General features: G+C 41.6%; 1 protein-coding gene across 3 annotated transcripts in view; it reads right to left on the bottom strand.

The window, feature by feature from the left end:
* The window catches only part of MSN (moesin), an 80380-nt gene that overhangs the window by 16242 nt on the left and 49201 nt on the right, over positions 1-14937 (bottom strand). For all 3 annotated transcript variants that reach the window (XM_003940944.4, XM_074391800.1, XM_074391801.1), the window contains exon 2: positions 8172-8255. In XM_003940944.4, the coding sequence (XP_003940993.1) occupies positions 8172-8255 (84 nt within the window). The remainder of the gene's footprint in view (positions 1-8171; positions 8256-14937) is intronic.

Raw genomic sequence — 14937 nt, 5'->3', positions numbered from 1 at the left:
TCTCTTTTGGCCCAAGTATACTATCCAGATAATAAACTTTGATCACTTCTGCATTGAGATATGCTTCCTGGCATTCCCACTACACCAAACCAACAACCACTTTGGGGAGAAGCCATGTCCTCCAACTCATCAACCTTCATTGCTCACCAGGTCACCCTTCCCATTTGTAGCTTGGATCAATTATCAGGAAACCTGGGCAAAATGTTCACTTCTGTCTCCAATTAGCTGTGTGATATTAAGGTAGGACATTTCCTCTCTGGGCCTCAGCTTCCTTATCTATCCAAAATGGCTTCAATGATCTCTTTCTTCTCTTACATTCTATCATTGTACTGATTATGTTACAAGGTTATTTTGCAAATGGTTAATAAAAACAATCCCATTTCACAACTACCTTTTGTTGATTTGGATAATTAGAAACATGTTTAGAAAAGATCAGTGGGGATGGGAGGTAATGGGGAAAGTTCAAAAGCCTGCCAGAATTCAGTGGCCAGGTGAGTCCCTGACTCTTAAGTCAATAGGCAGCAGGAACTGTCAGAAAGTTTCAGATGGAGAAATATGAATGTTTACATTGAAATGTAATATTGGCTTTTTGGAGAGGATGGAGGTAGTGGATGGTTGTGAATAGAAAATATTTTTTAAAGCACCTCTTATCTCATCCTAGATCTTAAATAGGGCCTAAGGCCTAATTAGCAGTTCTAATCATTTTCCATAGGGTTGCAGAAGAATAGTGTGTCCAGATGCAATTGGTGGGAAGAGGCAAGATCCAAGAAACACTCTAGCCGAGAGAGAGAGAGAGAAGACCCACTAAAGATGCTGAAGAAAAGCTGGACCATATGGGCCAGGATATTAGGTCATGTAGGGGAGAACAGACTGGGAACAGAAGTACCAGAGCAGAGCTATGGGTTGGATGTGGTTTGTCCCCACCAAAATTCATGCTGATGCTTCATTGTAAGTGGCAGTGCTGGGAGGTTGAATCATTAAGAGGTGGTATGTAATAAGAGGTGTTTCGGTCATGGGGACCCTGTCCCTATGAATTACTTGACCTTTTGTTACATTACGAAGCAGCACAAAGGCCCTCACCAGAGGCTGACCAGGTGCTAGTGCCATGCTCTTGGACTTTCCAGCCACCACAATTATGAGACAAATAAACCTCTTTTCTTTATAAAGTACGTAGCCTCAGGTCTTCTGTTGTAAGAACATAAAATGGTCTCAGACATGCAGCAATTGACCTTTACCTGTAGTAACAGACTAATTGTAGAGGCTCAGAGACTCCAACACTGAAAGGATGTGAGGTAAGCACAGACTAAGCAGCCAGTCCCAGAATCCCAGGAGTGAGCCCCTTAGCCTCTTTTTATACCACATTGTCTGTTTCACTATTGGATGGGGGTAGGGCTATGATAAGAGAAGGAGGATCATGGTGACTAAAGTATTTCTGAGATCCAGAGTAACTCTGAGAAGTTGGACAAAGTAAAACCTAAAGCAGCGTCAAAAAAAAAAAAAAAAAAAAAAAAAACACACCAAAACAAAACAAAACAGAATTCTGGCTCAGTGGGGGGTTTTGATCTCTTTGAGCACTGTCTCTTCCTTTGTGAACATAAAGAAACCAGAAAGATAAATTTTCCACTTCCTTAGGCTCTAGGGCTTAAAGAGATGAGTAATACCTCTAAGCCTGCACTGAAGTCCCAAAGTGAGAAATTGAGGATGTGGCAGGAAGGAAATATGGTCTGAAATCAGAGTTGAAACTGAAAAAGAACAAAGAACAAAAATGGATGACTTCTGACTCCAGGCTACAAGGAAATCTCTAAGGCCCATGAGGGTGCTGTGAACCATTTTATCAGGCAACTCTAAATCCCTTTTCCAAGCAAAGATTTTCTGGCTTTCAGCTTTGCTTCCAGTTGGGACCTCCATTCCAGAGGAAAGAGAAATCTTATTTTCAAGTGAGAGCTTAGCATCTAGCTTCCAGTTCCAGTAATAACCTCTGTGGCTCCAGTGACTAGGGTCCTTATCATTCCTCTCTAAGAAATGGCTCTATCCCTGAGGAAAAAGAAAATTCTTTATTGGCTCCTTTTGACCTGACAGCCAGCTTATCTGATCTTAGCCAGTATTTCTCAAAACTGCCATGGAAAAAATCCTGAAGCAGCAGAAAATAATGAGTGGATATACCCAAGGAACACAGAGGATGTGGCAGGGGGAGATAATAGGTAGATGGCTGAAAGGCAGCTATAATTTATTTGAAGCCTCAGGTTTAGTCTTCATTATTTGTGCAAATTCTATATTCTACTCCATAAATAATGAATTTTTAAAATTATTACAAGTAAAATTAATGCTCTAGAATACTAAATCACATTCATCTCACAGCTTTGTGTCCCTCCTGGAACCTGCCACATACACCTAAAGAAACTAGGACTTCAGTTTTTAAGACACTAGCTTAAGAAACTGGAGGCTGTGTATTCTACTCAGCTCCATGACTGTGGAGAGTTACAGGATTCAAGCAACATAAACTGGAAAACTGAGGTCCAGTGAAAAGAAAAGATCTGCTTCTGAGTAAACCTTCATTAAGTATCAGAAGGTTCTGGAAGTAAGAAAAAAAAAAAAAAAAAAAAAAAACCTTTACTTCCTTTTGGCATGTGGAGGCAACCTATATCTGAGGTCTGTAGAGGGGAGGGAAGATCAGGTCAGCTTAGGAGCCCAGAGATTCTCTTCTTGAATCTCCCAGAGCATGGCCAGGCACAGTGGCTCATGCCTGTAATCCCAGTATTTTGGGAGGCCGAGGCAGGCAGATCCTTTGAGCTCAGGAGTTTAAGACCAGCCTAGGCAACATGGTGAGACCCCATTTCCACTAAAAATACAAAAAGATAGCTGGTGTGGGCACCTGTGGGCCCAGCTACTCAGGAGGCTGAAGTGAGAGGATCACTTGAGACTGGGGGTGGGGGCGGGGGGTGATGGTTGCAGTGAGATCAAACGACTACACTCCAGCCTAGGTGACAGAGTAGACCCCATCTCTCCAAAAAAGAAACACACACACACACACATACACACACACAGACACACACACACACACACACACACACACCTAGAGGAGAATGAGGAAATAATGCTGGAGTCACAAGAGAAGAACTGTGTGAAAAACAATGTGCAAAACTGCATCAATGCCCAAACACCTGAGGCCCTCGAGATACCATGACAGGTTTCGCAGCATCTACATCAGCCACCCACCTGAAAGCAAATCACTGCACCACTGGAAAGCACCAAGATGGGCTACCACTACTGCTGTTTCTGTTATTCCACATTGCCTGTAGTCATGTGGCCACCTACTTACTCTATAGCAGAGAACATACTCAGCCTAGATTCTAAGATTCTTTCTTTTTATCTTTTTTTTTTTTTTTTTTTTTTTTTTTTCAATAGGGACTTGCTATTACCCAAGATGGAGTGCAGTGGCCCAATCATAGCTCACTGTAACCTTGAACTCCTGGACTCAAGTGATCCTCCAGCCTCCGCCAGTCAAGTAACTAGGACTACAGGCATGCACCACCATGCCCAGCTAGTTTTTAAGTTTTTGTAGAGATGAGTTTTCGCTATGTTGCCCAGGCTGGTCTCAAACTCCTAGCCTCAAGTGATCCTCTCACCTTGGCCTCACAAAGCACTAGGATTACAGGCATGAGCCACCATGCCCAAACTAGCAAGGGTTGTAAGTTTTAGAAGCAGGTAAAGTGGAAGAAAGTTCCAGAGGACAGCTGATAAAAAGCATTGGGAAAGCTGGAAATGCCATGTGCCCTGGTTTAAGCCACAGCTATACCATTTCCTAGCTATATGACCTTAAACAGATAATTTCACCTCTGTAAGCTTCAGTTCCTTATTTATAAGATGGAGGTCCTCCTACTATAATAATAGATATTAGTTATTTTATGAAATAAAAAAAAGAAAAAGAAAAAAAAAAAGGTTTGCTGTCCTCAATGAACAGTAAAGTCCTAAGCACTTCACTGAGCCAGAAAAATTCCTGACTTCATAGCTCCCTCATCTGAACTCTCAGGGCAATGCCACCTACTTATTTAGTCCTTAAAAAGAATCACCAATATTAGAATGCTTGGTATGCACCAGGCACTTTACTTATTTGGGGATTAAATCACAAAATCTCTGAGATTAGCATGATTATCATTTTACTAAGGAAAGGAAAGTACTGAGAGGCTAAATGAGTCATCCAAGGTCACACAACTAAGTAACAGGACAGAATTCAAACTCAAGGCTGATTCTAAATCCTATGCTTTATATACCACCCTATGCGATCTGAGCCTCAACGCAGTTTATTTCATTCCTTCTGGGTGGAAAGTTGCATGTGCCTTTGTATGCCTTTATAGGTAAGGAACTCCCAGTTCCTGAAGAACAGAGATGGTGTTTGACAGAGTAGACATTCAGTCAATATTGAATGAATCAGTGAATAGATGAACGAATCGATGCTTTGAGATTTCACCTCCATCTCTGAGCACTGCCTTTTAGTGGCACCTAGTTAATCAAAGATCAAAAACTTTAGAAGCCCAAGCAAGTGAAAGAATCACTGTAGCAAACCATGTTCTCTCTCCCCTCCAGCTGTAAGCACACTCAAAAGAAGACAGGTAAATGAGAGGAAATGTGAGCCCTACTTTCCTTTCCCACCAGGCCCTGGACCTCTTCATGCTATGGCATCCCATTGTTGCCTATTGTTTATTGCTTGTGCCAAGGAGTACTTCCTCTCTGATTGGCTTCCTCTGTGGTCATCCGCCAAATGACTGCTGGGTTCCAGGATGGCTGTAGAGCTTTTGCCAATTCCTCTCAAATAGTCTAGCTCCTTCCTCCCAGGCCCAGGCTCCACCAGGAGGACCTTCTTGAATGATGGGTCCCAAGGGCCAGACGGAACAGACTTCCTCCCTTATTCCTCATCAAGTTAGAGAGAGAAGAGCTAGCATTCCCCAACTGCCTATGAACATATACATCTACTACCTCTACTGATTCCTGAGCTGACCTGCCTTGGTTTCAAGAGGGCCAAATGCTCAATTCCTTGAGTTCAAATCTTTTTCCCTGTATTTTTTCACCTATGGGATCCACCTCTGTCCCTCTGACCCACAGAACATGACTGCCCTCGTCCTTCTTATGACAGTCCTTCAGCGGTCTGAAGACAGAAAGTGTATCTTCTTTGAGTCTTCTCTAAGGTAAATACTCTCAATCATCCCAAACAGAGTAGTGCAGTGCAGGAAAAGTACAGTTTTGTGATCACAGATGTATTCAAAATTCTGTATCACAACTTACTAACTACATGACTAGGGTATGTTCTTTCACCTCACAGAGGGAGGATCATTGTGAGGATTAAAGCACCTAGCCAGGGATAGTCCACAGTAGGGCTCAACAAATAATACTTCTCAAGATAACACTGATGGGAAGTCATAGACTTCTTGGTTTCCAAGTCTCTCAAAGGCTTTGTTTGGGAAGCAATAGCATTCAGAACTAACATATGAATCTGGCCAGGGTTCCCTACTATCTAGGCTTCCCTTAAAACCACCCCCACAGCACACAAACCAAACCAACACCAACAAAACACTACCAGGCACTGAGGCTTTTTGAAGTTAATAAACCTCTTTGTTCAATAATGTTTCTGCCCCAGGCTCCAAATCATGCCTTCCTCACCCTCCAAGCCGTCCCCCTGCAATGCAAATGTACAAAGCCCCAGTGTTGAAGGTAGGGGATGGCATCATCTGGTGTGGGAGCGGGGAATGAGTAGAATCAGGGCTCCTGGAAGGAGTACAGGTAAATGTCAAAGGAGCCTCTGGCTCCCAGCTGATCCGTAAAATCTGCACTGACTGATCCCCTCCCCCTCAAATAGTTGCTATCCAGAATGATACTGCTGTCTAAAGCAAAGGGCCCAAAAGCCTATGTGTTCTATGGACACCTCCTTCTTTTTGTCTTAGAGACAGTAAAAAGCCTGTCAAGGAAGAGATGATCCCCCTGCCAACTAGTCCTACCCCCTCACATATGACAGCAGCTGGTCATACTCAAGTGAGGCATTTCCCTCCTTTGTACAGAAAAGGATTGTCTGAATTCCCAATACTGGGAACAGAAATGGGAGAGAAAGAGATATAGAATGCACAAATAAATGCCAGAGATAATTTTTTTAGATATAACAGATTTGAGAAACAACTTAGGCATTGTACAGATGAGAAACTGAGACCCAAAGAAAGGAAATGTTTGTATCACAGTGAGTTAGTGACAGAGCCAGCCTTAGGGCCCAAGATTCATAACTCTATCCATGCCCTTTTGATTTCACTAGGCTGTCCCTTTAAAAGTTCTCTAATATAACCTGCATGTGAAGGGAAAATGCAAAACACAATTATAATTAGAATGCATTTAGTCATTCCAGACTAGCACTGTAATCACTTGTGAGCTCTATGAATGCAAGTATATCACTTTAATTGTAATAAACTTGTATTTATATATTCCTCAGACTAATTTGTAGTTTCACAAATTAAGTAGCGATGATTATACTTTGCCATTCAAAGTAAAACAAACACAAAACAAACTCCAGAGAAGTAATTTCCATCTTAACCTAAAGTTAGATATTCTGAGGATCATTAAGCCCATCTCCTGACTCTCTCAATTCTAGATTATTTTTCTTTACTATTTTGTTTATTTTCTTTTTCTTTCTTCTAGAGACAGAGTCTTATTCTGTCACCTAGGCTGAAATACAGTGGCGCAATCATAGCTCCCAGTAACCTCTAACTCCTGGACTTGGGCAACCCTCCTGCCTCAAACTCCTGAGTAGCTGGGACTATAGGTGTATACCACTATTCCAGGCTAATTTTTAAATTTTTTGTAGAGACAGTGTCTTGCTATGTTACTCAGGCTGGTCTCAAACCCCTAGGCTCAAGTGATCCTCTCATCTCAGTGTTAGGATTACAGGCACAAGCCACTACGTCAGGTTAACTCCAGCTCAATTAATAATACAAGAAGCATCATAATATTAGAAAGGAATCTATCATTTATTACTTCTCTACTATATACTGGATGCTTTCTTCCAGCTAACACTTTCTTCCCTCTTTGTGTTTTCTTATCTTTTTCATCTATTTATAATTTATCTTTTGGATTAGGCATCTTTATATCCCTCTATAATCAGTTTTTTGAGTAACAGGTAAGATATAAAACATAATACACTCACAAAAATCCTGTGAGGTAAGTAACAGATTTTTTTTTTTTTTGGATGGGGATACCAACCCACAGAGTTCAATAATTTTCCCAAGGTCTAACTAGGAAAATGAGGATTTTGTGTCCTTGTCTGTAAAATGTGTCAGTACTAATGCATGCACTCACAGAACTTTGTGGAAGTCAAATGCTTACCACGATACTTAGTATACAGTATTCATGGATGCCATGAAGATAATTGCTTAGTCGCCATAGTGAAGAGGTCATTCCCATCTCCAAACAAAAGGGTGTCCTTTCATTGTGAATCGTTATTGTCAGAAAGGATGTACTGTATGTTATAATAAACAGATGGGAGCTACAGACACTTACAGCATTCAAGGGAATGTGCCATCTCTAGTCAGACTTCTAGGAGTAAAAATGAGGCTCCCATTTCCAGAGACTGGGACCTCACCAGACAGGCAATTATCCCATCTCTCCACCTGCCTCTGATGAGGTGGAGGTGTGAGTTATTGTCCAGAATGTTGAGGCTGCATATCACCCTGATGGATTTTCCAAGCCCTCTTGCTTCCCTTTCTTCTTTGCTCTCTGTGTCCTTCTACTGTGTGAGAACTTCCCCAGGGTTGGGAAGAGGAAGAAAGAAAGAAGGAGGCTGTGTTCAAATGGTAATTCTATTCCTGTGAACATTCCTGACTGGTGAGAGAAAAGACAAGAGCAGAATGGAGACAGGGGTAGGAGAGGGCTAGAAATCTGAGGACAGCTTGGGTATGCCTTCTGAGTTTTTATTACGTAGAGTAGGAAAATTATTGTCTGTAGCTAATACAGATGAGAGTTAACATTTATCCAAAGTTAAACTTTGTCTCCTTTTACATTAAGGCTGGAATCAGCCTTCATTTTGACCTATCTTGGAGTGAACAGAGAGATTCTCTGACAAGAGGCAAAAAGCATAGATGGTCGGCATTGTGGTAGAAGCTACTGGGAGGAGAGGAAGCTAGGAGTCTCCCTCTTACCTGGTCAAATAGCTGCTTGCCAGTTGTATTGGGCTGGATGGCAAACTCCAGCTCTGCATCCATGGTGGTCACACGCACACTGATCTAGGATGAGATCAAAGAAGGCAGGTTAGTCATCTGGCTCTGTGTTCAACAGAGCCTGGGATAAGTGTTTCTGCTCAATCACAGAGGAGGGAACTAGGATGCTAAGAGCCAGAGCAACTTAGATATTGATGGAGAAGAGGGGAGAATATTGACCCAAACACAACCCCTGCTCCCAAGCAGCTTATTGAAGACCAAACAATACAGCCATGAAGCCATACTTACCAAGGAGCAGACAAGAATGTAGGCCGGGCACAGTGCCTCATGCCTATAATTCTAGAAATTTGGGAGGTCGAGGTGGGTGGATTGCTTGAGGCTAGGAGCTCAAGATGAGACTGGGCAACATGGCAAAACCCCTTCTCTACTACAAATACAAAAATTAACTGGGCATGGTGATGTGCACCTGTAGTTCTAGCTACTTGGGAGGCTGGGACATAAGAATCACTGGAACCCAGAAGGTAGAGGTTTCGGTGAGCCGAGATCACACCACTGCACTCCAACCCGGGCAACAAAGTGAGACTTTGTCTCAATTAAAAAAAAAAAAAAAAAATGCCTATCAGCCTACAACTAAGAGCAAGCAAATGATAACTGTACTTCTTCCAGGAAAGCCTCTCCATCTATACTAGCCAATTTCAGCTCACAGGGTTCTCTTCTCACCTCTGATTTACAACCTGGATTATCTACAACACTGGTAAACAATTACATAGGCAAATTAATAGCAGGATAAAGAGCACCGAGTTCCACATGATAATCTCAATAAAGGCACAAAAAGCTTTCAGTAAAATCCAACTCCCCTTCATGTTAAAAGTTCTCAATAAACTAGGTAATGAAGGAAAGTACCTCAAAATAATAAAAACTATCTGACAAACCCGCAGTCAACATCATACTAAATAGGCAAAAGCTGGAAGCATTCCCTTTTAAAACCAACACAAGGCAAGAATGCCCTCTCTCACCACTCATATTCAGTATAGTATTGGAAATCCTGGCCAGAGCAACCAAACAAGAGAAAGAAATAAAGGGCAACCAAGCAGGAGGAGAGGCGGTCAAACTATTCCTGTTTGCAGATGGCATGATCCTATATCTAGAAAACCCAATAGTCTCAGCACAAAATCTCCTTAATCTGATAAACAATTTCAGTAAAGTCTCAGTATACAAAAATCAACATACAAAAGTCACTAGCATTCATATATACCAACAGCAGTCAAGCCAAGAGCCAAATTAAGGAGGCAATCCCATTCACAACTGTCACAAAGAATAAAATGCCTAGGAATACAGCTAACTAGGGAGGTGAAAGATCTCTGCAAGGAGGACTATAAGCAACTGCTTAAAGAAATAAGAGACGACACAAATAAATGGAGAAACAGTCCATGCTCATGAATAGAAAGAATCAAAAATGTTAAAATGGTGATACTGCCCAAAGCAATTTATAGAATAGATTCAATGCTATTCCTATTAAACTACCAATGACATTCTTCATAGGACTAGAAAAAAACTATTTTAAAATTCATGTGGAAATGAAAAAAAAAGAAAAACAGCTGGAATAACCAAAGCAATCCTAAGCAAGACGAACAAAGCTGGAGACATCATGCTACCCAATTTCAAATGATACTACAGGACTACGGTAACCAAATCAGCATTGTACTGCTACAAAAACAGACACAGAGACCAATGGAGCAGAATAGAGAGCCCAAAAATAAGGCCGCACATCTACAACCACTTGATCTTTGACAAAGTTGACAAAAACAAGCAATGGAAAAACGACTCCCTATTCAATCAGTGGTGCTGGGATAACTGGCTAGCCATATGCAGAAGATTGAAACTGGACCCCATCCTTATACCATATATAAAAATCCACTCTAGATGGATTAAAGACTTAAATGTAAATGTCATGTAAAACTCAAAAGTATAAAAACTCTCAAAAAAAACCTAGGCAATACCATTCTGGACATAGGAATGGACAAAGATTTCATGACAAAGATGCCAAAAGCAACTGAAACAAAAGCAAAAATAATAAAATGCCAAAAATCACTCCCTAGTTAGCTGTATTCCTAGGAATCTTATTATTTTTATGATTTATTAGAGAAAGGGGATCTAACTAAACTAAAGAGCTTCTGCAGAGCAAAAGAAACTATCAATAGAGTAAACAGGCAACCTACACAAGAGAAAATATTTGCAAACTATGCAACTTACAAAGGTCTAATATCTAGTATCTATAAGGAACTTTAACAAATTTATGAGAAAAAAACAACCCCGTTAAAATGTATGCAAATGACATGAACAGACACTTTCAAAAGAAGACATACATGTGGCCAAGCAGCATATTAAAAAAAAATTAACATCATTAGAGAAATGCAAATCAAAGCCACAATGAGATACCATCTCACACAAAAGCCAAAATAGACAAATGGGACCTAATCAAACTCCACAGCTTCTACACAGCAAAAGAAACAGTCATTAGAGTGAATCAGCAACCAACAGAATGGGAAAAAATTTTTGCAGTTGCCAGGCGCGGTGGCTCAAGCCTGTAATCCCAGCACTTTGGGAGGCCGAGGCGGGTGGATCACGAGGTCGAGAGATCGAGACCATCCTGGTCAACATGGTGAAACCCCGTCTCTACTAAAAATACAAAAAACTAGCTGGGCATGGTGGCGCGTGCCTGTAATCCCAGCTACTCAGGAGGCTGAGGCAGGAGAATTGCCTGAGCCCAGGAGGCAGAGGTTGCGGTGAGCCGAGATCACGCCATTGCACTCCAGCCTGGGTAACAAGAGCGAAACTCCGTCTCAAAAAAAGAAAAAAAAAAAAAAAAATTTGCAGTTTACCCATCTGACAAAGGGTTGATATCCAGAATTTACAAAGAACTAAAACAGATTTACAAGAAAAAAACAAAGAAGCCCATTCAAAAGTGGGAGAAGGATATGAACAGACACTTTACAAAAGAAGACATACATGAGGCCAACAAACATATGAAAAAATGCTCATCATCACTGATCATTAGAGAAATGCAAATCAAAACTACATTGAGATACCATCTCACGCCAGTCAGAATGGCGATCACTAAAAAATCTGGAGACAACAGATGCTGGAGAGGATGTGGGGAAATAGGAACACTTTTACACTGTTGGTGAGAGTGTAAATTAATTCCACCATTGTGGAAGACAGTGTGGTGATTCCTCAAGGACCTAGAAATAGAAATTCCATTTGACCCAGCAATCCCATTACTGAGTATATATCCAAAGGATTATAAATCGTTCTACTATAAGGACACATGCACACGAATGTCCATTGCAGCACTGTTTACAATAGCAAATACCTGGAACCAACCCAAATGCCCATTGATGATAGACTGGACAGGGAAAATGTGGCACATATACACCATGGAATATTACGCAGCCATCAAAAACAATGATTTTGTGTCCTTTGTAGGGACATGGATGAACCTGGAAACCATCATTCTCAGCAAACTGACACAGGAGCAGAAAATCAAACACCACATGTTCTCACTCATAGGCAGGTGTTGAACAATGAGAACACATGGACACAGGGAGGGGAGCACTACACAATGGGGTCTGTTGGGGGGAAACAGGGGAGGGACAGTGGGTGGTGGGGAGTTGGGGGGGATGGCATGGGGAAAAATGCCAGATATAGGTGAGGGGGAGGAAGGCAGCAAATCACACTGCCATGTGTATACCTATGCAACAATCTTGCATGTTCTTCACATGTACCCCAAAACCTAAAATGCAATAAAAAAAAAAAAAAGGTGCTGGTGAGATTGCAAAGAAAAGGGAATGTTTATACACTGTTGATGGGAGTGTAAATTAGTTCAGCCCTGGTAGAAAATAGTGTGGTAATTTCTCAAAGACCTGGAAACCAAACTACCATTCAGCCCAGAAATGTCATTACTGGGTACATACCCAAAGGAATAGAAATTTTTCTATCATAAAGATACATGCATGCACATGTGCATTGCAGGACTATTCACAATAGCAATGACATGGAATCAACCTAAATGCCAATGAATGGTAGAATGGATAAAGAAAATGTATGATACTATGCAGCAATAAAAAACAAGATTATGTCCTTTGCAGGAACATGAATGGAGCTGGAGGTCATTATCCTTAGCAAACTAATGCAGGAACAGAAAATCAAATGCCAGGCTGGGCACGGTGGCTCACACTTGTAATCCCAGCACTTTGGGAGGCCACAGTGGATGCATCTCTTGAGGTCAGGAGTTCAAGACCAGCCTGGACAATATAATGAAACCCCGTCTCCACTAAAAATATAAAAATTAGCCAGGCAAGGTGGTGCACACCTGTAATCCCAACTACTTTGGTGGCTGAGGCATGAGAATTGCTTTAACCCAGGAGGCAGAGGTTGCATAATACCCTTTGTTCTCATTACAAGTGTGAGTTAAAGGATGAGAACACATGGACACCTAAAAAGTAGAGGGTGGGAGGCAGGAGAGGATCAGGAAAAAACATTAATAACTAATAGATACTAGGCTTAATACCTGGGTGATAAAATGATCTGTACAACAAAACCCCATGACCCAAGTTTACCTGTATGATAAACTTGCACATGTACCACTGAACTTAAAAATTGAAAACAAAGAAGAACATTGGATTCCAAGCCTCACATGCAACTGGTCAAATCTACAGCCTTGGATGACTCCTATCCTTTTCCTGGGCCTTAGTGTCCCTCAGCTGTGCAAAGGCAGGAATGGGATGGAAGGCAGCCAATTAAACTAGGTAAATAGTCCAAGGACCATTTCAGTGCTGATGTCTGTAGTTCTACAGGCTGCCTTGCATTGTTAATGCTTCTCTATTTATGTCTCATTGGCTTTCCTAGGCACAAGATGGGAAAGGGGCCTCAGCAGAGGTGAGTCTGGGTGGCATAGAGGTCCTACCAAAGCCAAGTCAATGGGGGTACAAAGGTCCAGAAACAGGCCCAGACCAAAATAAGAGACAGTAACACACATGATTTCATGGGAACTAGAAAAAATACCCACCACCTTTACAAATAGATCCACTAGCCTAGGTCAATGACAGTTGAAATTTCATAATTAGAGATTTGTCCCTTTGGCTGAAAACTCAGTAGTAATGGGAGCACTAGCAATAGTAACAGGCAGCAGCTTTCCTGTATTAAGACTTGCTACTCACCAGGTACTTCAAATGTACTAGCCCATTTAATATCAATAATCATCCTGTAAAGAAGAGTATTATCTTTACATTGAAGACAAAGAAATAGGTATTTGTCTAAAGTCACACTGAGATTAAGTAGGGGATACAGGGTTTCAATGTAGGTCTAAATCCAAACGTCACAACGTGAACCAATACGTTAAATTCCTCTTACAGAGTACAACAGTCTCCCATTGAAAGAAATCAAAAATTGATTTTTAGTTGTTAGACATTTTGCTTAAACCATATATATGATACAGCCACAAGATGGCTTGTTACATAGTCATACAAAATCTTTTTTTTTGTTTGTTTTTGTTTTTGTTTTTGTTTTTTGAGACGGAGTTTCGCCCTTGTTACCCAGGCTGGAGTGCAATGGCACGATCTCGGCTCACCGCAGCCTCCGCCTCCTGGGCTCAGGCAATTCTCCTGCCTCAGCCTCCTGAGTAGCTGGGATTACAGGCACGTGCCACCATGCCCAGCTAATTTTTTGCACTTTTAGTAGAGACGGGGTTTCACCATGTTGACCAGGATGGTCTCGATCTCTCGACCTCGTGATCCACCCGCCTCGGCCTCCCAAAGTGCTGGGATTACAGGCTTGAGCCACCGCGCCCGGCTACAAAATCTTTATGAAGACGATTTCATGCCCAGGGAAGACACTTAGTAATATTAAGTGAGGAATTGTAAACAATATTTCACACAGCCCATGAGCTCAACTTTGTAAAATGTATACGTCGAGAGATGATTGGAATCATGTCCAAGTATTAGTCAGGCTTGGTTTTGGGGTGGTGATCTTATATGTGCTTTCTCCCCTTTAAACTAAAAAACAAACAAAAAAAAACCTATCTAATATACATTTTCTAAGGTGGTCACATACTACTTATAGTTTTGAGGGACAACACTAGATATACAGAATTGGCAAAGATGCAAATTCCCATGGAGTGAGTAAGACATTAAACCTTATCAGTCTTTGAACCTCTAGGACTTTCCTGAACACAGGGGTCAGGTAGCAGGGAAGAGGGGGTCAGGCAGCCATCTTGCCATATAAACAATTATGATGAGGATCAGGCCCAGAAAACAACTTTGTAAATAAATCCCACTAGGGAGCCAAGGAGGAAATCTATTTTAGGATTGACAATGGGACAGGAAAGGCCCTGAAGGCAGGAACAAGTAAGGCAAGTACCCCAGTGGGAGTAAGGCAAGGTTAGCCACTTTGATTTGGTACTACCCTAGGCTTTCTGCCAAGTCAGTGACCCTTATAAAATGGGCCCTCATAAAATAAGATGGGGCCAGGGAGCCTGGAATTTGAGGGGCACCATGCTACATCCAGCCTCAACTAACCCTTGAGCTGGGTCAGGGTAACCTCAAAACACCAATGACTGAAGGGACAGGAGAGAACAGAAAGAGGGCAGTGGGTTTTTTAGAACAATAGACCTCATTCTCACCTCAAAGTTTACCTCTTACTTAGAATTCTGTCTCCAGTTCTCAAGGCTCACTGGGTACTCACACAAGAT

The sequence above is a fragment of the Saimiri boliviensis genome, chromosome X (assembly GCF_048565385.1).
Source record: "Saimiri boliviensis isolate mSaiBol1 chromosome X, mSaiBol1.pri, whole genome shotgun sequence".
Lineage (NCBI taxonomy): Eukaryota > Metazoa > Chordata > Mammalia > Primates > Cebidae > Saimiri > Saimiri boliviensis.
Note: the sequence above shows the minus strand (reverse complement) of the source record. Positions and strands in the feature narration are given on the sequence as shown.